This window comes from Dicentrarchus labrax, unplaced genomic scaffold (assembly GCF_905237075.1).
Source record: "Dicentrarchus labrax unplaced genomic scaffold, dlabrax2021, whole genome shotgun sequence".
In the NCBI taxonomy this organism is placed as follows: domain Eukaryota; kingdom Metazoa; phylum Chordata; class Actinopteri; family Moronidae; genus Dicentrarchus; species Dicentrarchus labrax.
Window position 1 is genome coordinate 16,575,151 of NW_026136701.1, and position 24,923 is coordinate 16,600,073.

Here is a 24,923-nt window from a genome sequence, read left to right on the forward strand (position 1 = left end):
TCGATGAAATGGGCCATTGATTTGAGTGATGAAAGCCTAGCACCAAGATGGGCTTGTCATGCTACACAATTTCTTTGAGAACCAGCAGCAGTGAAAGTGAGGCAAATTATTTATATTAATTACTTAGTAGTTCTACAGTGGTAGTACTGTTATTTTGTGTTTGAGACAGTGGTTTAAATTGAAAGATGAGGTTTTTGATTTTCAATCCACACCAAACAATCTACTATAAGAAGAGCTTCAGACAGACTGGTACATGAAAATGGCGCACAAGATTTGAGATGTAGCTCCAAAAACAAAATGGCACATGTAAGCTAATAAAGGCATATTTTGATATCGCTGTGGTCAGTCAGGTGACCTTGGATCTTTCTCATCCCCACGCACAAAGGGCAAATTTCAGCTAAATGTCAGAAACTGGAGACGCTCTGAGGGCCTAAGTATAGAGGGGACTAATTAAAGATTCATGGAGCTGCCTGAATTCCCCCTCCTCAGCCCGCTGATCTTACTGTGGGAGGCTCAGAGGCAGGTCCTCTCACACAAGATGTGATGTGATGGAGAATACCCATTATATACTTCAGCAACATCACCGCAAGATGACTCACGCAAGGTCTAGACAACATTTGACAATTAGCTCTCGGAGAAAATATATGAATATAACCATTCAAATGTCTCTGCGGATAAATTTGACTTTTGAGTGTTATTCATTTTAATATGGCACTAAAATGCTAGACTATTAGAATAAATAGACTATTATCTTTTCCTATTTAAAACCCTTAGAGTACTATGAGTTTTGCTCTCCTAGAATACGATACTTCAATCTTTTGTATTTTTAGTCGTTTTTTTGTATGTGTTTGAGTACACGCACATGTGCTATGCCTGAATGTGCATTTCTGTTTCAAAGACAAACAAAGAAACGGTGGCTAAAGAAACACAGTCACAGGAAAGACCAGATGTTTCAGCTAATGAGCTGGATATGGGTGCAGTGGTATTGAGAAGGAGGAAATATCAAGGCCCCCAAGTGCAATTATTCCCTCTGCATAAAGTAATGAAATATTTTTTGGGGGGAGGATGCTGTAATTCACTAGAGGAGAACGAGTCTTAGATATTAAAAGGCTGGCAGATGGTAGAAGCTGGAAATTTTCTACCCAGTGCTATGAATATATACAGGAACATAGCCTTGAATGTCCCTGTATCAATCTGTGAATGAACTGTGGTAATAAGTGTTTACACTCAAGGACTTTTGTGCTTCTGCAATACTTGATGTGTGTGAAACATACCACACATTTATGTATGTCAGATAGTGTATAACATTATATTAAAGAAAACATTTCTGCACACAACTAGCCAAATAACTTTCTTATTTCATTATCAAAATTAATCTCATGCCTCCATTTTGTTGCCTTACAAACAGTCTGTGAACTGGGGTGTGATTGAGTGCCTCATTAATACTCAAAAGCGTAAGCACCCCAACACACTGCTCTGGATTAAACCTGCAAGATTGGCTCTGACTAAATAAATCATCTGTCAGTGTATGCAGGATGCATGCTGAAGTTGGTGTGATATCATTTCAATCGATCACCAGCTCAGCCCTTTAGCCGGCTTGCGCCAATGCAGAGACTTGATTCTAACACATTTATCCTTTTACTGTTGATCTTCTGTGTTGTAATTGAAGTTCCTGTTGAGGTATCAGCTTGTGTTGAAACCAAAGCCGAAGCCTTTTTAATATTACATTATGTTCTGTCTGCGGTGTTTGGGGATTTGTTCAGGGTCTGCCAAACCAGAACCAGGATGTGGTGCTTTATGCAGTATAGTCTGGAGGCTGAGGTTAGTTTTGGAGGTCAAAGAAAAGAGAAAGGTGAGTAAAGGAAGCAGAAGTCAGGATTGAGTGTTAGACCTCTTCAGAAACAATGAGTCTGGCTGAGGACAGAGGCAGAAAAAAGACAGGAGAGCTGTAGCTTATACAAGAGAGATGGAGAAGAGCAAGAAATAGAGTTGAAGGATAGAGCTAAGACAAAGTGGAAACAAAGGAGGAGAGATACAGGAAAAGGAGGCAGTGCTGTGCTTAGATTGAGGTGGGACTTGGGACTCAGCTGAGGACTGACACCATCATTGTGATTCAGCCTGCTTTGGAGCCGAGCCAGCGCCGCGATGCACAACTGGAGGCATTAGGAGAGATGAAGGGAAGAGGTGTGTGAAGGAGCACAAAATTACAGTGCTGCCTGGAGCATGAAAAGGGAGGGGAGAGATAAAATAAAGCTCCACAGTGCAAACAATGAAATAAACAAATCTGAGGCAGCAAGCGTAGATGACAGGCCAAATAGCAAATACCTAATGTGTTTGTTCCATTACTCAGTGTCACTAAAGGCCAGTGTGGGAGCCACTGTTACTGTAAGTGCGGTATTGGCAGTCCGATCAATGGCACTGAAGAGGAATAGTGAAGGAATTCATAACGGGGCCATTTTTTGCTGAATTGCACATCGGGGAACAGATACTACCAGAGGCAGACATTGGAGGTGCCAGTTGACAAAACCTCTTAATTTAATTAACTTGTTAGGTGGAGACACCGGACACAAGTAGGGCTCCGTCCAAAACCAATAGTGCAATTATGTTATGTTGTAGATTACCAGCCTTCTGGCATCGTGTGATATCCAAACAAAAGCATGTGTTAGACCTTTTTTATATCCTGATTTTCATATTTTACTCAATAATGATAGGGAATAAGGACTCATGGTTTCATATCATGTGTCCTTTTGGTCTTAAATTACCTGTAATGCCCATATTTAGCTTCTGTTTCCACTAATGGCCTCTGGGATCTATATCCTGCTCTCTTAGCCAATAAAAGCAAGGCCTTGCACCTTCTAAAGTACTGTATCACTATCTTCTTTCAAGTAAACTGAGATTTCCCTCGACACCACGACTCACTGTACCTGGGAAGCCAGGTATGACAGATTGTTCGAAACGGGAAATCAGTTTTTGGAAATATGAGTGATGATGTAATGCCACTTTCAAGTGTTAAAGAACCTGTTATGCTATTTGTTTGAATGTAAGAAAGAGGGATAGTCTGTGTAGTCTTGCTGATGTTAAGAGTTATGATTAGAATTCATAATACGTTCACCTAACACAGGAGAAACTCTTGTTAGAATGCTGTTACTCGATGGCACTTTTAGGCCTTTGGCAAGTGCTTACTTTGCTTAATTTTTGGGCAAGTGGGCAAAATGGATTCAGGAACGGATACCAAAAGCCTCCAGCTGAGCAAACAAGATGAGAACATGCTAAAAAAAAAAAAAAAAGATTATCCTTGCAAATGAAAGCACCGGTGAGGAAATTTCAGGAGTGAGTTTATCAAAGTGTGACTGCGGGCTGCAGACTGAAAGCTTGAGTGACAGCGCACTTAGGTTTTTTTTAGTTGGATTCTGCCTGGAATGGAACAAGGGAACAAGACGGCAGGTGTAGCCAGCAGCATCTGTTTTTTATTGATATAGACTGCATCTGCCCTCCACCTGTCCTGCCAGAGTTGGATATATTGTACATGTGCTGTGTCAGAGATGTTTACAATTACTGTAGATTTCAAATAAGCAACACTAGGTCCTTCAGTTTCCTTCACAGAACCTGAAAAACATGCTGCAGCAATTTAAAAATACAACACTTCTTTGAGAAACAAACAATAAAGAGACAATAAAAATTGTTTTATGACCAATAAAATGCACAGTCAACGTACTCTCCTTCAAACCAGCTTTGGGGCTTATTTATTTATTTTTTCTTAACAAAGTACATACCAATGTTTTCCCTTTTTGATGAATTTTATATGAGGTATTTCAAAGTATAAGCCTCTCTTAGCTAAAAATCAATTCTTGCTTCCCTTGCATTACTTGTGCAGCATACAGAGTGGCTGTGTTGCTTTGCAAGGCAGCAAGAGGTTAGTTTCATTTAGAGGCAGGCCACAAGATGTCTCCCTCTGCTAAAGAAGCTGCCCGTCCAGCAGAGTGACATCCCTGATTGCAAATGTTTTGGCTCTAACTGTCTGTCTCTTTCAGATTTGCATTTGTTTGGTCATTTTGAAAACACAGTGAAACACAGCAGTTATCTGCCATTCTCTGGCAGATCTGGAATTTTCAAGGGAGTCCAGTTGTGAAGTTTCTGTGTGTAGCATGCAGGCTGCATATCAAGTAACTCCATTAGGAATCCTGAACTCACGGTTGAGAAAGTCTGATGTAATACATGTGGAATATTACCTTATTATTCAACAAATCAGCTTTTTTTAATTAAAGCTTTAAATATTACAGAACTTTATTGATTTATATCTAAAAAATTTCACAGCTAGAACTGGATACCGTATGCCTGCCAATTATTGTGCCTGTTCATTTGATTAGTTCATTCAAACTTGAAATCATTGAATAGATTAATCAAATGTATTGCAGCCACATGACTGTCAATGTAAAACACAGTACAAAGCAAACAAAAGGAAGATTTCTATATAGAGCTGCAATTATTAAATGATAACTAGCTGTTTTTCTTCATTATATCTGATATTAAACTGAATATCTTCATGTTTTGGACTGATAGTTGGCTGATAAGGAATTTGAAATCATAATTGAAAATGTTTTGTCTATTAATTGACACTGAAAATAATTACTTGCGGCCCTATTTCTATGTTTGTTCTGTGAGCAAAATGACTGCAACCAACAATTATTTTTGGTATTGTTAAATTATTGTCTCAATTAACTATTCATTTGGCCTATAAAATGTCAACATTTTCCATCACAATTAACATTACCAAATTGCTTGTTTTCTTTGTCCAGCAATTCAAAAACCCCAAATATTGTGTTTAAGATTAAGAAACACACCAATTATTCACAATTGAGAAACTAGGGCCAGTTAAATTTGACAGTTTTACTAAATACTGCTATTGATTTGTGTCAGTCTACTAGTCGACTAATCAACTAATGAGCTTAGCTCTACAGTAACTGGACATTAATGTCGGCTATGGCTGCTATTCTTTTTTTTTATCTTTGTCTTCTTCTTCTGTCTGTGCTGCGTTCCTTTCTGATGTGCATCTAATTGCTGCCAGTATTTCATTTGGTGTTGAACATTCTCACTGGCCCTTGAAGGAGCTCATCCCTTTACTCAGTCTAAACTCTGCTCCTCCTCTAATGAGACCTCTGGGGTTCAGCTTGGCTTTGACATGAAAGAGGATGGTTAGTGTCATTCCCTGACAGTCTCGGGGATCACTGAGCTGGTCTTAAAGCTGGTCAATAAATGTATAAATCTGAAAAAAAAATACTTCTTTCAACTAGTTGTACTTTTCCATCAAACAGCCATCAACTGCTCATTTCAATTTGGTACATTTTATTACACCATGATCCTCTAATTACATGCTTGAATACTGAGACAAAGATTAAATGTTTTTGCATAACCTGGAAGATAACAATGGAAATGTGCAAGCAGCAAAAATGTGTTTTCAATAAGGAGGATAGCAATTTTACAGAGGAAAAATCATTAACTTTTGCCTGGAGCGCTTTATATTCCAAAGTGATTGCAGTTCTGTCTTAGTAGCAATATTTTAATTAAATTAATGATTTTGCAAAATGATTTCACAAATAAACACAGTTTTTAAAAAGTTAGTCAGACTAAGTGTAAACCATATTAGAAAAGTTGTGTAATATTGCAGTGCAGAGTGTTATAGATTTGAAAGCTTTGTTGTTTCATAGACTGGAAATACTCCAATACTCTTATACAGTGCTGCTCTATACGGTCATGTTGCATTTCCAATAACACAGTTGAATAGTAAATACAGAATTCTTGCACAAACAAAGCAGTTCACTACCTTGTTCTTTTTTTCTATACCCCAGCACATCATTGATTCTGTTGAAAACAAAAACATACACTGGTAAGACTTTTTTCAGGTTGTCCAATATTTAAACATTAAGCTGCTCTAATCAATATTTTTACAGTAACAGTGGAAAAAATTACTGTGCGTGACTTGAAAAGATTCACTTGTAGTGATAAACCCGCAGAGAAATATCACTCAACAGTTGACCTTTTCTCTAAGGAGTGTTTTAGCGTAATTCAACTTTATTGTTTTGGTTCACTTTCTCCACTTTAATCAGTGGCATCAGGCGGCTGCTCTGAAACCCCACTGTACACTACCTGCTCAGCACCAAATGGCAAACAGACAAAGTTAACGACAAGCATTTAGCAGCTAGAAAGACAGATATTTCTCTCAAGACTTTATAAAGCCCAAAAACAGCTGCAAGGAGAATAAATATTCAACTTACATTCAGCAGGTGGAGACGTACGTGACAAATGAATGCTAATGTTGCTCCACATCGTTTACACACTGGATGTGTAAATAGACAAGTGTTTGCTAACACGTTCTCTACATCAACTTTATAATAATGTCAGAGTTGTTTGTTTAAAGCTTGTTGCACTGCCCTAAGAGGGCAAAGAAATCAATTAATGTAGGTTAAAGGTTTACATACATGGTATTTCCACTTTTGGGGATGAAAAGCAGTTCACATCAATCACTCTGAATGGTCACTGTGTTCTCTATTTTGACCTATCAAATAAGTAATCTGTATGTGTAAGTAATTGTGGTATTTGCTAACAAGTTTGCCATATCAACCTAAAATATGTCAAATGTTGTGCCCCCTAGTGGCCAGACAATCAGTCACAGCAGGGTTAAGACAAAGAAAAATGGGAAAATCCTAACAATTGAGAGTCTGAAATGAAAGAATGTGGGGTATTTTTGCTGGAAAAAAAGGAATTGATTGTCAAAATACACATTCTTTTTCTATCGACTAATCATTTGAGGACTGATCTTTTCATCTTTAATTGTAAACTTTAATAGTAAACTTTATGTAATCTTCTAATCTCAGCAAGATGACAATCTTTTTTGCAAGAGAAACTGGAATACAGCATAAGATATTGGTACAAACATAACACTAAAATAAGTACAGAACACAGACAGTACCAGAAACAATTATCGACATTGCTACAAATGTCTAGACCTAAATGTTTAAAGTGTAAAATGAAAGAAATTGAGTGAGGGGTCAAATCAAAAGTTCCATTAAGATGCTTTAAAACATACTTGTGCTTAAACGAACCACACAATAAAAAGCTGAAATGAAAGTCCATTGGCCAGAAATCAGCTGTCGGAGACCGAAATCGCGAAAAAGCGTAATGATGATTGTCATGCATTGCCTGTGTAACCTCTGGAGCTTGGAGTAATGAAATTGAGCTTTGGATCAAACTGCTGACAAGTGATGATTCAGAGACCAGGAGAGCTGTACCCCTCACGCCTCCACTGAGCTTGTATAGGACAAATGAGCTCAAGCATTTAACTCACCAGTAAATTGTCCCTCATATCTATTGACGTGTTTCCAAAGAAACCGAGAATAAAGGAAATCAATGCTGCTGGTCAATCATTGGAGAAACCAGGCAGTCAGCTATAACTCTGATAGGGTGGTATTGTTAGAGTTATGTACTTGCCTGCCACTCATGGAGCATTAGTATTTTTGTCTTCTTTGTTATTCTTTGTTATTGGGTCTGAAACTGAGGTAGTTATCCCTGTTGATGCCGAAATAGAGGCTATTGTTCACTTTGATTGGATCTTTCTCTAACAAAAAGATAGTCCCTAATTCTACAATTTAAAAAAAGCCCACCCAGTTGTTTGAGAACAAAGAGGTTGGAGCATAAGGCTAAAAAGAAAGCAATGCGAGGCATCTGTATTGTCTGGAAGCCAGAAAAAAATAGGCGTGGTGCGGACATGACATACAGTAGCTGTTGGGGGAACTGGATCCAGGCAATTAATTCTGTTGTTTTGCTGTCGGAAAGCCCTGAAAGCACACAGAGGAAAAATAACTATTACCACAGTATTGAAGCTGTTGCTTTTGCTTCTCTTTATTTTTCAGTATTCAGACATTCATTAATGTTATCAGACTGTTAGTACCACAACTTTTGAACACAGAGAAAACTGTATCATTGAATTAATAAATTGTGCTATAATTAAATTGCCTAGAGATAAATTTAAATGTTTTGAAACAATCATTTCATTAAATTAAGTTTTCCATCTTAGTTAAAAAACAAATGTGCTGATAGGAACAGAGAGAGACTCATAATTACCACAAGTCTACAGTTTGACCTTTTTATAGTTCTATTGAAAGCAGAAAAATCTGGGTCGCATTTTTATATAATATATTATATATAATATTCATTCTCCCTACTGAATGACTATGGGCTTGTTAAAGTTAATGTGCAATTCCCAAACCCTTCTAACAGTTTGTAATAATGACATCCAATTCCATTTCACACAGTAATCAAAAGCCTATTTTCTTTTATTCATACCTTCACTTTTGTTTTTACTTCTCACTTATTTACAATGTATGTTAATACAAAAAGAACTCCAAAGAAAATAGTGGTGATGTTTGACACTTTAAAGAAGTGTTGTCGATCTTCTCATCTCACTCTCAGTAATTCTCCAAAATGTTGAACTATTCCCATATTCACATTTGTATTCGGTTTGAATTTGCATATTTTTCTTCTATGTTTTGAAATAGGGCAACATTAAAACATAATCAATTGATGCATTCAGAATTCAATTCTGGTCTCTTAACATTCACTCCAGTCAGTAAGACGGGGGCCCAGAGATGCCCATGAGTCATTTCCACCCTTTTGTTATATTTAAACTAGGTCGAATCCAATTATTTTAGTCCAGTTCATTCCATCTGAACTTGTAAATTATACCCTCTCCTCCAAGTACATGAGCAATCTCACATTTAAAGCTATTTTTCACTTTCTAAAATTATTTTTTACAACCATGTATCGCCACAGCTGTGATCAGGTTACCCAGCCAATACTCACATTACAGACTGAAAAGATTCCAGCTAACATAATAAAAAAAAATAGTCTCAGTATGAAGCTGAGCTTTCTGCCAAACAGAATCCACTGAGTCTCACATAAACGGAGCAAAGCACCTTTAATATCAGCCAGAGCCACATCTACATGCAGCAGGATGTCAGCCCTCATTACACTGCATTTGTGAAATTATATTTGATACTGACAGAAAAGAAGAACTAGAAAAGGTGCCGTAACGGATATTTCTAACACATTTTGAAAGGGATTTTGCAGTGTTTTTCTCCAAATAGTTGGCTCCCTTCAGTTATCAATTATATAGATATATTGATCCATGAGCAAGCTGCAGATTCTTCACTATTAAAGAATTCCAGACTTCATCGTTGCAGAATTTCTTCATCACAATTATTTCTACTTTGATTGATACCTTCCCCCCGCCTCTCTTTACCATTGGAGGTCTACTTCATCACCGGAGGAAAACAATTTCATCCACTGGCTCCACCTCATTCTCCATTCGACTGTAGAGAGAGTGTGTAGGGGGGCAACAAGCCTTATATTCCTTTCTGCAGGCTGCAAGTCAACAGACTAAAAAGCATCTCTTCAATCTGTGGAAAAAGGGAGGAGTTGGGTTCTGGGCAGCTACGGCACAAAGAGAGAAACCACCGAAATCTGCAAGTATTGTCTGGCACTGGAGAGGGAGATGGAGGAGTGAAAGATCTGAGCAACAGGGGTAAGCCTCTCCGGATTTTCAAAGTGATTGCCTCTGGGAGTGAAGTCGTCGCTTACATTTGCAATTATCACGTCCATTTATCTATTGATGAAGGACTGTTGATGGTTACGCTTGATGTTTTTTGTTAATGGAGTGATTCAGCTGTTTTCCTCATAAAGGAATCATTATGTAAATCAATTTTACCTCCCCCAAGGAGCTCACTTCCTTTTTGTTTATATCTTCACGGTAAAGAAATTTCAAGCCTGAACAGTGGGACAGCTGCACAGTAGGACTCAAGTTGCTGCTACCCGGAATTTGTGATACATAAACCTGGAGATGGTTGTGGAAAAAGCCACTGTGTGTAAATTGGAGATGTCCAGGGTGGGATACTAAGAAACAACATTTGGTAAAGAACGCCTGCCTTGACACAAGCAATTATGGTTGAAGCACCCACAACCGAATCAGTCGCCCTGGGGCCACCCAGACAGAATGATGCCCAAGAGACCACTCTCCAAAACACTGAGTCCAGCTCGCTTAAACCAACATGGAAAGAGATCACGGTGGGTTTCATAATGAAGACCAAGATCCACGGTTTGAAGTTTGTCTTCTCGCCGGACAAGTCGAAACCGCAGCGAGTCGTCTGGATCATGGCCTTCTTTGTTTGTTTCAGTCTCCTCATCACCTGGTCCTGGAATCGAATCCTCTACCTGATGTCCTACCCTGCTATCACGAAGATCTACATGGTGTGGGCTCACAACATGTCCTTCCCAGCTGTTACTTTCTGCAATAAAAATGTGTTCCGTGTATCCACTCTGACCAAGGATGACTTGTATCACAGCGGCTACTGGATGGACCTCATGTATCCTAATCACACAGTGATGGAGAGGAGCCTGTCCATCCTTAAAGACAGCCCCAAGCAGGGTCTCCTGAGCCTGCTGGACTTCAACAACTACAATCCGCACCCTGATTACCGCATCAACACCACCGAGATGATGGGACGCCTCGGTCACCAGTTGGAGGACATGCTGCTGGAGTGCAGGTTCCGTGGGGAAACCTGCACCTACAAAAACTTCAGCACTGTACGTACAGAAAGAAAGATGGTGTTTGTCAGGTGTGGATTTGAATGTTGTTTGCGAGGTATATTAATAATTCATGTAAGCATTTGACGACGCACCCATAGCAGCCATTCTCTCTGGGTGTTATAAAGTGTTGATGTTTCAAAGCTGCAAACAAGCCTGTCCTGTTTCTACTTCTCAGACATGACAGCTTTACCCTTATTAAACTTGATGTCTTCAAAAAAGTCACTCAAGGAAACAAATACAATGTTATCTTCATGTTGCGGTGGAAAATCAATGTCATGTCATCATCAGTTACCTTATTGTCTTCTTTACAGCTTTTTTCTTTACAGTTACTCATTCGGTTATATTCACCCTGTCAAGTTCTTGAGTTTGCCGGTTGTTTTAACGCACTTCTTCTTTATAACCTGTGACAACAATATTAAGGAAGAAAAATTAGAGAATTAATAATTCAGACCCTGGTAGTCAGTTCAAATTAAAATTTTAGCTTCTCTAATTAAACATCTGGAGGGCATGCGTGAGAATATGGTGTGCAGCTGAGTTTCCCATTTAAAACGCCAAACGTAAGTCTTACACCCATTCATTTGTGAGTAAGAACTGAATACTGCTTGGAGGAAGTGGATGACATTTGCAAACCATAGTCGCACCATTCTGAATGGAAGTCTTTCTATCAAATACTTTCAATACAAACTGACAGCTTATGACGTCAGATAATATTTAAGGGGCTGAACGGAGAAACGTCTGCAGTGAGAAGTATGCATGCAGAGTGACTCATTTATGTATACAGCACTGTGAATCATTTCAATCTGGGAACATGCTTGTAGATTTAAAACACTGACCTGTCACTGGCATCACATTCAACCTCTTGCATTTGTAGATCTGAGCATCTTCATTGCAGTCAGAAAAAAAATGTAGCTGGGACAACTTCAACTTCAGCTGTCCATGTCGGCTTCCCTGTTTTGCACAAACTAGTACAGAGCCTCCACAATCTTTAAAATCACTCTTCACAGCCAGTTTGGGGGTCATAATTTGGATTTAAACTGCGTTGTGCGCTCGCTACTTAAGCAACACACGGTGTGGCTGTGGTGTGACTGCACAGAAGCTCCTGTTTTATCTAAACTTAAATCTGAATCTTTAAAAACAGGTTTCTAGTTACTTTCCAGACCTCATTATATAGCCAGCAGGGGGAATGGACCAAAGAGCTGTCTTATCTGTCTGAGCTGCATGTAAGTCTCTCTGAGTCTGGGCATGGAACACTGACTCTGATCTCTTGAGAACAGCTTTGCCATGCTGGTTGAGTTTTTGCCAGCAGCCCTCTTACCATGACCTCACCACACTGAGTTGTGAACATTAACCATCAGATGACATCCCTTTTCCTTCCTGGCATTACTTGTTGTTTAGGAATGTGGTGAGGACAGATACAGACAGCCAGACTGTTGAGAAAGCCTGGAAAAATATCCCACCTGACAGCTGTTTTGTCACAGTATGACCTCTTTCTCTTTGCCAAGTAAGGATATTTGGACAGCCATGATTATTAATGTAGGAAGTGTGGCTCAATGTACCAATTAGAATTACTGTAGGGGTTTTATATAGAAGCAAAAAAAGTCGGAATAATTTGGATTTTAAGAGCAAGTGAATAGCTAATTCTGACAATTAACCATGGGTAATTCATGTTGAAATTACCACTGCATTTATTGCTTTGAAATATTTAACGTGAACAAAAAAAAACTATCTCCATTTATGTTGTTTGAATTCCCCTTACTGAAATTTCCAGAAGATAATTCAGGGTTGATATCTCAGATGTAATTTTGGTGTTAATTGACTTTAAACAACTTTAATATAGTTTTTTGTTGTTGTTTTTGTTAGTTAGTTAGTTAGTTAGTTGTTTTTTTTTGGGGGGGGGGAATATTTCACTGCTATAAATTTAGCGGTATTTATTTACAACATTAGATATTCAGTAACGTCTTATTCACACTCACCCCATTTAAAATATGTAGTTGTTTGCTGGGAACACAAACATGTTACATAGACATTACATGTACTTGTGTGTAAGGTGTAAGCTGTTTGTAGAGGTTCTTAAGGCTGCAGGTTTTTATAATGCATTGAAATGCATGAAGAAGTTCCTCAGAGTGTTGCATAAGCAATCATATCTACAGTTTTGTAGTCTTATGTCAATATTGATGACTTATCTTGAATTTCCTCAATCCCTCAAGCTGTATTCAGAATTTGAAGCTTTCTTAGTCTTTATTCACGCTGCAGCCTGAATTTAAAATGTCACCATTTCTAATCTTGATGCAGATTTACTTTTACTTGTTTGGCAAAGGATAGAGGATTTTCCAATCACAGAGAGAATCCATAAACTCAAAGATATAAAAAAAATCTGTCAACTGTGAGTGCTGAAGCAAAAGCTGAAAATAAATAACTCAAGCCAACTGGATTAATTAAATCTGAAAGATATTTGGTGTGAGCAAACCTAGTGTAGTGATTGCACATCAAACGTTAAGTACCACTGAGCTTTACTGGCACAGGTTTGGTCTCTTAAGAAGTTTGTAAGTCAAGACACACAAATGTCTTTAACAAACGCAATTTAGAGATTGTTTGTGTGTCCAGAGAGCTTCCACCTCAGATGGTTGTTATTTAATGACGGCGAACTAGTACATTCACTCTAAGTTACTCAGGGGAAATTGTGGAGTGAAATTGGGTAAAGATTGATAGCTGCTGCTGCTGCTGCTACTAAGGGAAGCTCATTAATTCCTCAAATCAGAGCCAGGTGCCTGTTTAAAGCCGGTAGTGCTTTCTCTGATAATCACAAAACCTCTGCAATGATTAGCTGTCCTGCACAATTATAGGCTCACATGTAATACACCAGGTTCAGGTGCACAATTTACCACTGCACAGTGGGAAGGGTTTGACTTTTCATTTACGCTCCTGTTTTTTTTTTTTTTTTTTCTGTCTCCCTCTCTCTTTTTTCTTTTTTACAGATTTACACACGCTACGGAAAATGCTACACATTCAACTCGGGATTGGATGGCAACCCATTGTTGACAACGTTAAAAGGTGGCACGGGGAACGGCTTGGAGATCATGTTGGATATTCAGCAGGATGAATACCTGCCTGTTTGGGGAGAGACAGGTCAGTGCAGCTTGTACAACCCTTTTGTGAAAAGCCCTCCGTCTTGTTCGGTTACTCTGGAAATCTCTCTTCTAGTCCTTTGTCATTCCTATCGCATGTGGATATATCACTTATAGATAACAAAATCCCAATATTGTCTCATTCACTTCACTGCTACATGTCTGCAGAATTTGGGCTACACAGAAGTGAGGTACTAGCTTGTTTAATAGAATATTATCTTGATATGTTTCTCCAGTTCTACAACTAACATCAGGTCTAATAAATTGCATCCACTGACATAGTGTCTTCAATTTATGGCAGACATCAACGCTTCTGAACCATACATTCATAAAGTATACAGCATGTAATAAATAGTTTGTTGTAAATCTGTTTGATAGCGGTTCCACACACTAACATGTGAGTATCTCGCTGATATTAGCTTTCAGCATGGGGTTTAGGGGCACTTAGTATCAGTACCAGAGCCAAAAGGCGGGTTTCCATAAGCAACGGTGCTTGTTGTTACATTTTCTGGCGTGCTGTATCCACAGATGAGACCTCCTACGAAGCAGGCATCAAGGTTCAGATCCACAGCCAGGACGAGCCGCCCTTCATTGACCAACTGGGATTTGGTGTGGCCCCTGGTTTTCAAACTTTTGTGTCATGTCAGCAGCAACTGGTACCTAATGTTCAGCCTCCTCCCCTCCAACCTCAATCTTTTTTGCGCTGCTTCATTCTGTGTTTGTCCCCAAATCCTCCCCAGCCAGTGCCCATTACCTCTGTGTCACAGAGCCTGGAGCAAAATCAGATCTTTGAATTGCCTTGTGAGGGATATGTGCAGTTAAGGTGTTATACACCCAGTTTTTCTGGGTACATGAAACAGATAAAATATAGCAGCCAAGGAGTATTGATAGAGCAGGGCCAAGTAATGATTGGATGAAAGCATACAAGCATACTGTGCTTATCTGAGCCAAGAGAACCTCAGACTACACAGCATGCAAAAATATCTGGCAGCTCACTGTGTTTGTTTTAGTTTTCATATTGAGTCTTCACTACTTTTAGCATGAGAAAGAAATATAAATACAGCTTATTTGAATGCTGGGAAAAATGTCTCTAGTGGCACATTTAAAAAGAAGGCAAAGAAAAACTGTGAGGAAGACTCACAGAATTCGCACAGCCATTAGCAGGCTTTAATGATCAGAACATTAACTCTAATTAATAAAAAATAAACCAAATTTAAAGTGTTTGAAGAGGGACTGTACAATCTCTTATAATTAACACGCTTTAAATAAATTGTTAAAGTAATATTAAACATTATGAATGATTTTTCTCATTGATTGGATTCTTTGCTAAAAGGGTCTATTGGCAGCAGTGTTTAGCCAGACTGCTTTAAAGACTCACTATAAATAACTGACCTCTGAAGACTCACAATATCTTGAGGGAAAGATATTAAAATTATCCTCATGTTTTTAATGTTAAATTAAAACTACCGAAAGAAGCCTGTGCACCTATCATATTAGTTTATTTCCCAATTCCACGAACACTTTTCTGATTAGTTGAGAAAGATGAGAAAGATGCTTCAAAGGAAGCAGAAAGGTTTGTGGACTGTAGAAAATTAGTTAGTAGTCCTTCTGCCGTCAGTGAAGGATGAAGAGTAGTCACTATAGTTAATCCAGAATTGATCGTAAAGCCTGTGTGCAAGGTCATAAAGCTGAGCTCACATGGATTTCCTATTCAGACCTAATGAAACTGTATCGCAGTAATGTGACGTTGCTAGGACAACAAATTCAGATTCTTCTGACTACACTAGAATGGCGCGCCAGCCAAACACCAGTCTTTTGATTTCCAAACGGAAACAGTGACAGAATAGAGAAATATCCTCTGGCAAACAGAAAAACCCTCATTGTAAGACACAAGAAAATGGCGCCTGTGCCACAAAGGATTTCAGGTTTTTGCAGTGATTACCTTTGAGATCAAGTGTATTTTTGTATTATGCTGCAGGCTCATTAAAATTTCTACCACATAATCAGTCCTTGTGAAGTCTTGAAGTAATGGATACTCCAGCAACTAATCAAATTCATTATTTTAGCAATTAATCGAGCCTAATTAAAATGATTTTGCTCCTAAAGTTAATGGTCTTGGTCAGTTCATGAGCATGAGATAAATGATCACATAAACTCGTCTGCCCTTGTTTTAGCAGAATAACATGGGATGAATGAGGCAGGGTTTGGTCTCCTAAAAACAGACACTTGGACACCACAAAGATGACAAATGTTATTTTCTGGAAGCAGTTTTGAAACATGTAATATCTGTGTCTCACTCTCTTTCTCTTTCTCTTTCTCCATACGAGTGTTGTAAAACGCTGTAAAGTGTATCATCATTCAGCCATCTCCAAGAAGTAAATCCAATCTATTAATCACCGTCGCAAAGTTTCCTCCTGAAAGCAAAAGTGCACAGATTGTCATTTATAATCATGACACGATCGCCCACACCAGTGACAGCTAAAAGACGTGTTTACGACCTAAAAGATGTGCTGAATTAATTAGACTGTCATTAAAGTCTGGCCAGCATTAATTTCAGTCAGTCTCCAACAAGTAAAGTGACACTTCTCTCAGTGTAATAATAGACAGCTGGCTGAAGCACTTATGATTTCAAGACTTTTCATTTGTTAAACTTCTGTCAGAGGAATTTAATTTTTAATAGAGGCTATGACTTGTGAGCTCAGAGAACTATGAAGACCACACCACCAAATTTTGGACTAGAATTATGTTCTGGTTGAAACTGAGCTGTGTCCTCACTCAAGCTTGAGTGGATGTAAAAAGAGAATGGCTGAATGACAACCCTCTACTGCACCGATGCTGCAAGGATTTCACGCACCCCTGGGAGTTGTAGCTGTTGTGTTGTTACACTGACAACAAGCCGTCTTTCTCTGCGGAGGGGTCGGCCACTCCATCCCTTACCTTGCTGTTGCTCCTCTTATTATTTTTTATAATGATGTGGGCTGTGTTCCCTCACCCCTCGCCCTAGATGAGACGTCCTATGAGGCCGGCATAAAGGTACAACTTCACACTCAGTCAGAGCCTCCTTTCCTCCATGAGCTGGGCTTCGGGGTCGCCCCCGGCTTCCAAACGTTCGTTTCCACCCAAGAGCAGAGGGTAGCGTATGAATGTCTGGGCTTGCTGCATGCCACAAATACTGTACTGGTACATAGCTACACACCCATCATTAAGTTCCACACTTTCATCTGCTGGTTCCACCCCCCCCTCCCTGAGGAATGGATCCATCCGACCCCCTCTGTGTGGCTGAAGCAATGACATGCAACAACATCCGCAGTCTGTCCTTGTCGTCATTGTCTTCGCTGTTTAATAGATATCAGTAAAGAGCAGCTTATGTGTTGCATTCCAGCTTTAAGCCATTCAGCTGAGTCTGTATCTTCATCAAAGCTGTTGTTTGGCTTTACCCTTTCACGGCCATGTACAGTTCTGTTAACATTTTTTTTGTTCGTTTTGCTTTTATCTGTTCTCGGGGCGATCCACTGGACCGCTACTTAATGTCATCTGGAGGGACCAGACAATGTGATTCATTAGGTTTTATTACCCACAAGGACTCTGGCATCAGTTTGAAGTCTAGCATTTATTGCACTAGGGTTTTTATCTCCAGTGCAACTCCAGTTATAAGAGTCTGTGGGCTACAAATTGAGTTCAATAAAGGCTTAATCATGTTTACCAGTTTATGTCCACTCCTTCTGTGAATTCCACTCTATCTCTGTCAATTTTTATTGACTAAATGACCATTAGATTGTAGATAGGTAGAGCCGGTGAAGATGATTGGGAATTACAGTGCGCCGTAATTTGACAATAGCAGCATCATTTCCCTGTGAAGTTTGTCAGGAAGAAACCTTTGGCATTGATTGTTGGCTAGCTCCCACTGCAATTAGTAGCTACATGCTCAAATGCTCAAGCAACCATTGGTGGCGTTAAATAATTGCCCAGTTTTTGTCATGAAAATGAGTAGAAGGCATTCATTACCATAAATTGCTGTAAACAAGATTTTTAAAGCGTACTGAAAGTCTTGTTGGTGGTTAAATGTCAGTGTGTTCGGTACACCAAAAAAGGAGTTCCTTTAAAGTTAGAGCTCTGAACTGATTGCACACACACGGGGCACATTGCTGCAGTTATACGACGAGCAGCATGGGTCTGATGTTTAGTGTGAATCAAAACCTTAAAATTCAGGCATTAAATATTCCTCATTAGTGAATTCATTTAGAATTCCCAGAGTTACTCATAAATGTAATGACCTGCTCTTCACCTTTTAATGAGAGTTTTACCTCTAATGAGACTGCAAACTGACTGTTCGTCGCATCCTCATTTCATTGTTAAAATCACTCTGCAGTCAGGGTAGTTTTTTAATAAACTCTAATGGGCTTAGGTTAGGAAATCTAAATAGCTGATCAACAATTGAAAAAAACACTTTTGTAATCTTCTAGAGAGTAGTTTATGCATTAAGACTTATTTATCACATATTTACTGTAAAAAAGGATGTAATGTTCTGTATAATGTCTCTGAAATTCCGTCCAATTCATGTATTTGTTCATTTGAAAACTGTAAGCTGTTTATTGTTCTGTTCTCAGGGTTGTGAAATTTGTCCATTGATTGTGGTGTCCTGTCTGAAACTACATATTTTACAGATTTCTCTTAAGCTTGTCTCTACTCCCATGGTATTCTGCTTCCTACCGGGGACTAGACCTACATCAGTAATGTTCTGCATGATGTCTGCTTGCTGCTTTACATGAGCAATAATGTTGGTCTGACATTTTGTGCCAATATTGTCTCAGTGCACATTTTCATTTAAATGCTTCTGTATTTTATTTCATTTATTTATTTATTTTTATGTTTGCAGACATTTCTGTTGGGTTTTGTCAGCTTGTCCTCTTTTGTACTTCTGCTGTGCTGGGCTTGCATTATGTTATTCGTTGTAATCCTGTGTGCCGATATACTGAGGGAAAACATGTGCTGTTTGCTCTTTCAGCTTCAGTACCTCCCTCCGCCTTGGGGAGATTGCAAGTCTACTCCCATAGACTCTGAATACTTCTCCACGTACAGCATCACCGCCTGCCGCATTGACTGTGAAACCCGGTACCTGCTGGAGAACTGCAACTGCAGGATGGTTCACATGCCTGGTATGATTTCAGAAAGGCTTGACCAGTTCAAAAAAATGGCAAACAGTTCCCTCCTTCTGTAGTTTTTATTATATTATGTATGTATTTGTTTTCATTTTGATGTTATTTCAAACAGGAACCTCAACGGTTTGCACACCTGAGCAGTACAAAGACTGTGCAGACCCAGCTTTAGGTGAGCACAAACACTTTACTGCATAAGTATGAAATGTTAGTGTGATAGTTTAGCATTAATGTCTGAATTCAACTAAGTGTTCGTCAGCAGTGCCATGAGACTATTCCATCCTTGATACAATACCTCTGTAGCTTTAACTTGAAATTGCTTTAATCCCAGACAGTGCTGAAGCAAAATAATAAAGTAAAATTATTGTTTAAAAATTCCATTAAGAAGAGTTGTCATGTGTCTATGCTTCACTGATATCAAATAAATCCGGCAGAGCTTTTTTTCTCCCTCTGTATTATAGCTTCAGTCATTATTTGCTTTCATGGAAAGTGAACGATGGCAGCAAATGTATTTCTTTCTGTCTTGTGAGATATTTTCAGCAGAAACTGAGAGCCTCTGTGTGCAGGTTTGTTTGATTCTTCGCAGTGATCACAATATTTTTAAATGACTTTGATCATCCACAGACTTTTTGGTAGAGAAAGACAACGATTACTGTGTGTGTCAGACCCCCTGCAACATGACTCGCTATGGCAAGGAGCTGTCCATGGTTAAGATCCCCAGTAAGGCATCTGCTAAATATCTGGCTAAGAAATTCAACAAAACTGAGCAATATATTGGGTAAGTATTATTTGGTAGCAGTCAGTTATTCAGATCTCAGCTCTTTTATTTTTTTTCTGTTGATGGATTGATGTTATGTGGCATAGCATGACCTGGGTCTCCATCGTTCACCTTCAATGTAACAATAATGAAAGATAGTTACACAGAAAATGTGAGATATCATTTGATGCAATGTCATATCACCAGAACTAAACTTATTTGGGTGTGCTCTTGACTGTCCTCTCTCCAGAGAAAATATAATGGTCCTGGACATCTTCTTTGAAGCTCTGAATTATGAGAAGATTGAGCAGAAAAAGGCCTATGAAATTGCTGGCCTTCTCGGTAAGATTCCCGCAGTTTCAGATTCATTGTGACAGAAAAATGTGGTTGACCTCAGTATCAGTACTCTCAGCGGGCCCCTGCACCGCACATTTCACATCGCGTGTTCACGCCTGGTGCTTTGAGGTTTCCTCTTTGAACCTGCGAAACAGGCTGAACACATTTTCATAATCTGATGCTCTTGCAAGGGCAGCAGGGTTGCGTCTGATGAGAAGTTGGGGCTGGTTGGACACTTTTGACAATTCTGCTCAGATTACTCTGAGAGATACTGAATTGGAAATGACAGCGCAGGGAATGATTTCACGCACCATTGTTCAATTACTGTACCTGCCTATATCTGTTAATCTCTCTTTTTCTAGGTGACATTGGAGGTCAGATGGGGCTGTTTATCGGAGCCAGTGTTTTAACAATACTGGAAATATTTGACTACCTATATGAGGTAAAGTGATGGTTTTCACCAATTAAAATGTAAACCTTAAAACACAAATTCAGTTTATTATTGTCCTAATATATATAAAGGTAAATAGTTGTGTAACACTTTACAGCATTTTACCTTGTAAAATAAATCAAAGATCATTTTGAATATATTTGTACTGCTTAGTAAATATACAATAGTTTGACATTTTGGGAAAGAAGCTTATTTAGACTCTTGCGACTGTCTAGTATATATGAAACTAAAGCCAAAATCCAGATTTAAAACAGGGAAACTGCAGTCTGGCTAGATGTCTACTTTCCAACACCTCTAAAGCTCAACAATTAACATGTTATATATGTTGTTTGGTTCAAGCATAGACAAACTGAAGTGTAAAACTGTCAAGTCACAGCAGATTATGTACCAGACTATTTAAGGATGACCAGTAAATACCTGGTTGCCTGACAACTGCTCCTGCCAAAACATAGTCCAGCACATAATCTCCTGTGAAAGCCCAACTTGTAATTCTTTCACTTCAGTTTCTGTACAGATTAAATTAACAAGATATAACTTTTTTTTTAAATTTTGCTGTTTTCCCATGTTTTCAGTCTTTATGCAATAAGCACATTTCTCAAAACGTGAATATATTTGTACTCTTAATGTTTAGTTTCAATGACGTATTCCATGTCTGAATAATGTGTATCTGACTTTTTCTTCATTTAGGTGTTTAAGGATAAGGTTTTGGGTTACTTCATACGCAAGAAACGGCCACAGCGTTGTCAGAGCGACAATCTGGTAATTTTAACCTCTCAGAATGCATTTGATTGAATGAAAAGAATGTGATGTGATATTAGCTGAGCTCTGGAACAACAATAACAAAAAAAAAAGTCTGCTAACAGTTGAAATGCTTTTAATGAACAGCACCAGAGAGAAAGTAAAGCCTCGGCACATTATGTCATCATTAGTTTCAATTTCCCATGCAGAAAAGATGAACATTAATAATCCATAAACATTGTTTTTATGGCTCCAGTATGAATGCATAATCAGTGTATCTAATGGTTTACACATACAGTACTCTTTATTTACATGGTGAATATTATAGAGAATCAAGACAAATTACTTCCAGTGATGGAAAAAATCTGCAATAGTTTTACAGAGGTAATGCAGATAAGTATGTACACAGAGAAAATTGACTTTGTAAGCCTTGTTTCCAAGCTTTGTTGTGATTTTTGCTACTTGAGGGCACTTAAACTACTGTGCATGGACAGGTAGAAGTGAACTGTCTGACCAGCTCTCGATTAAATTTTTATCGTGACTCATAAACTGCACTTACATTCAGTTTATATTATCATAGTTGAGCCACACGCCAACTCACATTTCAGTATTTACACGATATACAGTACAGTAGGATCTCAGTGTCACCTTCAATCATGTAATTACGGTTCACTTAGAGCAGGAAAAGCTGTTTTTGTACTTGGGGTTCTACCGATTTATGTCTGGCAGCACAATCAGAGCAAATTCAGAACGGATTGGTGTGAGAGTAGAAGAATGAGCTGAAAGCATAAGATTAAGAGGTCTACAGATTTTATTAACATTTCATGATCTACTCATTTCCAAAGCCTTCAAGGCAATAAAACCCATTTTAACTTCAAAATGAAAACTAGAGTAATGTGAGGCATTTCTGTCCTGCCCTAAATCACAGCATTTTGTCGAGCCCAGTGGTTTAACACACTGTGTCCAAAGGCACCTCCACTCCCCCTGCAGACTGTTATGTAAGCTTTATATGGAGCAGTTAAGAAATTATTTATAACTGAAATGCACCTTCTTAATATCAGTAATCAGCAAATGTTCAGCACATACTGCTGAATCAAACCTTTACCAAAAGATGGAAAATCATGTTTTACTGGCTGCAGTTGTAAAACGATATGCATACTCACTGTGCTGAAAAAAAAACACATTATTTTCAGGCAAATGTTATTGATAATAGTTTTCTTAATACCACGCTTAAAAGTACCTCTCAGACGGAACAAAGTGAGAATTTTCTCTGATAGCAGATAACTCCTGCGGAGTCCCACAAGGCAGTTGCTTGGGCCCACTATTATTTTCCATTTTTTGTAAATGACTGACCATGTGTCCTCAAACGTGCTTATTTAGTTATGTATGTGGACAACTTAATTAGTATATAGCAATGGTAAATCTGATGTTGCATACTACAAATTACAAAATAAGTGATAAGGAACCTAGCTAAAGGCACATTTATTAATATTTGTAGTAATAGTTAATTAATTTACTGTCTTGGGTTGATCATCATTGGTTACATTGTTTCTATAATAGAGAAGAATATTTGCTGCTCTGCATATCATGGCCAACGTTTCGACACTGGTACTTTTATATTATGCCCAGTTGTTTCTGGGCTAGTATGTGTGCTACGCATAAATAACCATCATGACCAACTGTGGAGACTAGTGGGTAGCTCGCTTGGTTGAGTGTGCACCCTATGTGCAGGGGTTAGATGAGTCCTTATCACGTCAGCGCAAGTTCGATTCCAGCCTGTGGTCCTTTGCTGAATGCCATCCCCTGTCTCTCTCCCCAGTTTCCTGTCTCTCTTTGGCTTATCCTGTCTAATAAAGGCAACCAAATTGTATAATTAGAATTATTCTAACTAGAGTTTCTTTGTCAGGAACATGCTACCCACCATTATAAGACATAGATTCACTAAAATGTTTGAGAATCTAAAACTAAAACTGGTGCCTCCTTTTATTTGTTGTTGGTTGTTCTTCTCTTTAACAGTTTGACATTAACTTTTAAAAAGTTTTTGTGCCAAACTGCCAATTTAACCACCATCAAATTCCTCAAATAATGACTAAACTTTACTTTCAATGCAAATAGAACTTAACTTCTAAAATAAGATGCAATAACTTCTTAATCCAGTTCTTTCTCACACACAGCTAAAAGCCACTTATCCCTTTGAGCAGCTCATTGTAGAGCTAGAAGCACTAACAAAGGTTAAAACATTTCCTCTTTTCTGGTGCTGTTGTAATCAAAGGCATTTAAGCAGATTTTTGTTAAGTGCAGACAGTTCGTTTTGTCCCTGAGTAATACCGTACGTACCAGTTTGCATCCAACCTTCCTCCAACCTCCAATCTTGGAAATGCAAGCTATAATTCTTTGTGTCGCACAAGCCCAAGACTTTTTCATTACCAGCAGTTCATGCATTTGATCATGAAAAAAAAAATCCCCCATATTTTTCTTCAAATTGGTGAAAAAGCCATGGGTTTGTCTCTGCATGTGGATTGTGTTCTTGCATGCTCAGCTGCCTCAGGTTCAGGGTTTGGTTTGATGGCTGATGTAGAGGAAGACTGAACAAAGTTTATTGTGTTTTTTAGAAGTGGAGATAATTAATTTAAGTCAATTTTTTTATGACGGAGGTTATTTTAGTCAGACTGGTTTTTGGAGGATCAGTTTTTATAAATTAAAAGTGGAAGTAGAGGAAGCATTTATTTAGTGGGCTGATATTTACAGAATGTCATGCTTTTACTTATTTAGTGTGATATTTACTGTATTCTGCCCCATTCATGTCATATGTTCACCTGCTTACTATAAACCATCCTTTTGTACTTCCTTTCTCTCATATTCAATAACCGTTTTTCAACTAGTCCATTATCACATCTCCACTCAAACAACCTGACCATAAAGTGGTTTATTAGACTCTATTTTAAGTTCCCTTCAATGATCATCAACCCCTATGGATGACAGTAATTGTCTTTTGTGTTCCCTGCTTATTAGAAAAACCCAAATCTTATTTTGAGCAGCTGTCCTCCTTCAGATCGCTGAGGGGAAAACACCCTCTTGCAATATTCCCGTGCAAGTTTAACTATTAGCATTTACATTGTGTTTTATTTTCATTTCAGTCACCCTCACCCATCTTTCTTTTCATCATGTCTATTCCAGGAGTTTCCAGAGAACCAAACCAGCCCTGGTGTCACGCCTAATCATGCCCCCAGGTAGCACACCCCATTGATAATAGATGCTCCCTCCCATGCTGTCCCTCTCTTTCATACATACTTGATGCCATCTCATATATCATTTCCTCAGTGGCTACAAATGATTTGGTTGGTTTTAGTAAGACAGTCAACAAAAAGAGGGGTGATTATCCAACTGCAGCGAGCGTTTTAACATCAGGTTTAGTTTGGTGTGTTTTTGTATTTATCGGCTATGAGTTGGTGCATAAAGATCTGACTTTCTTGCACTATGCAAAACTTGCTCCTTCCACTGAATAATGATGCTTTCTTTTCCCATAGGATAAAGCGCAGTACTCCTGTGAAAACAAATCACGTATTTATTGAATTGTTGTACAAAAAGCCGAACCACATGAGATCTATTTGTTTCCCTGCTGCACAGAGGTCCATTTAGAGGCAATGCATTTGAGGCTCATGCCAGATAACATCACTAGATGCATTACTTTGTGATGTTATCACAGGTCTGCATGCAGTGAG

The 24,923-nt window shown here is 38.6% G+C and overlaps 1 protein-coding gene and 1 long non-coding RNA gene across 8 annotated transcripts in view; one reads left to right on the top strand and one right to left on the bottom strand.

Moving 5' to 3' along the window:
* The window catches only part of asic1c (acid-sensing (proton-gated) ion channel 1c), an 87,667-nt gene that overhangs the window by 58,811 nt on the left and 3,933 nt on the right, over nucleotides 1-24,923 (top strand). For 2 of the 7 annotated variants that reach the window (XM_051408733.1, XM_051408900.1), the window contains exons 2-10: nucleotides 13,614-13,764; nucleotides 14,292-14,419; nucleotides 18,769-18,919; nucleotides 19,035-19,091; nucleotides 19,544-19,697; nucleotides 19,927-20,018; nucleotides 20,375-20,454; nucleotides 21,151-21,222; nucleotides 24,379-24,431. In XM_051408733.1, coding sequence (XP_051264693.1) covers nucleotides 13,614-13,764; nucleotides 14,292-14,419; nucleotides 18,769-18,919; nucleotides 19,035-19,091; nucleotides 19,544-19,697; nucleotides 19,927-20,018; nucleotides 20,375-20,454; nucleotides 21,151-21,222; nucleotides 24,379-24,431 — 938 coding nt within the window. Of the gene's footprint in view, nucleotides 1-9,184; nucleotides 10,636-13,613; nucleotides 13,765-14,291; nucleotides 14,420-16,767; nucleotides 16,896-18,768; nucleotides 18,920-19,034; nucleotides 19,092-19,543; nucleotides 19,698-19,926; nucleotides 20,019-20,374; nucleotides 20,455-21,150; nucleotides 21,223-24,378; nucleotides 24,432-24,923 lie in introns of those variants that run through there. The other 5 variants (XM_051408564.1, XM_051408478.1, XM_051408395.1 and 2 more) reach the window with 5 other exon arrangements.
* LOC127368355 (uncharacterized) lies at nucleotides 7,754-11,643 on the bottom strand. The gene is made up of 3 exons (XR_007885616.1): nucleotides 11,472-11,643; nucleotides 10,987-11,039; nucleotides 7,754-7,832 (listed from the first exon to the last, which is right to left on the bottom strand). It is a non-coding gene; the product is annotated as an uncharacterized LOC127368355 (long non-coding RNA).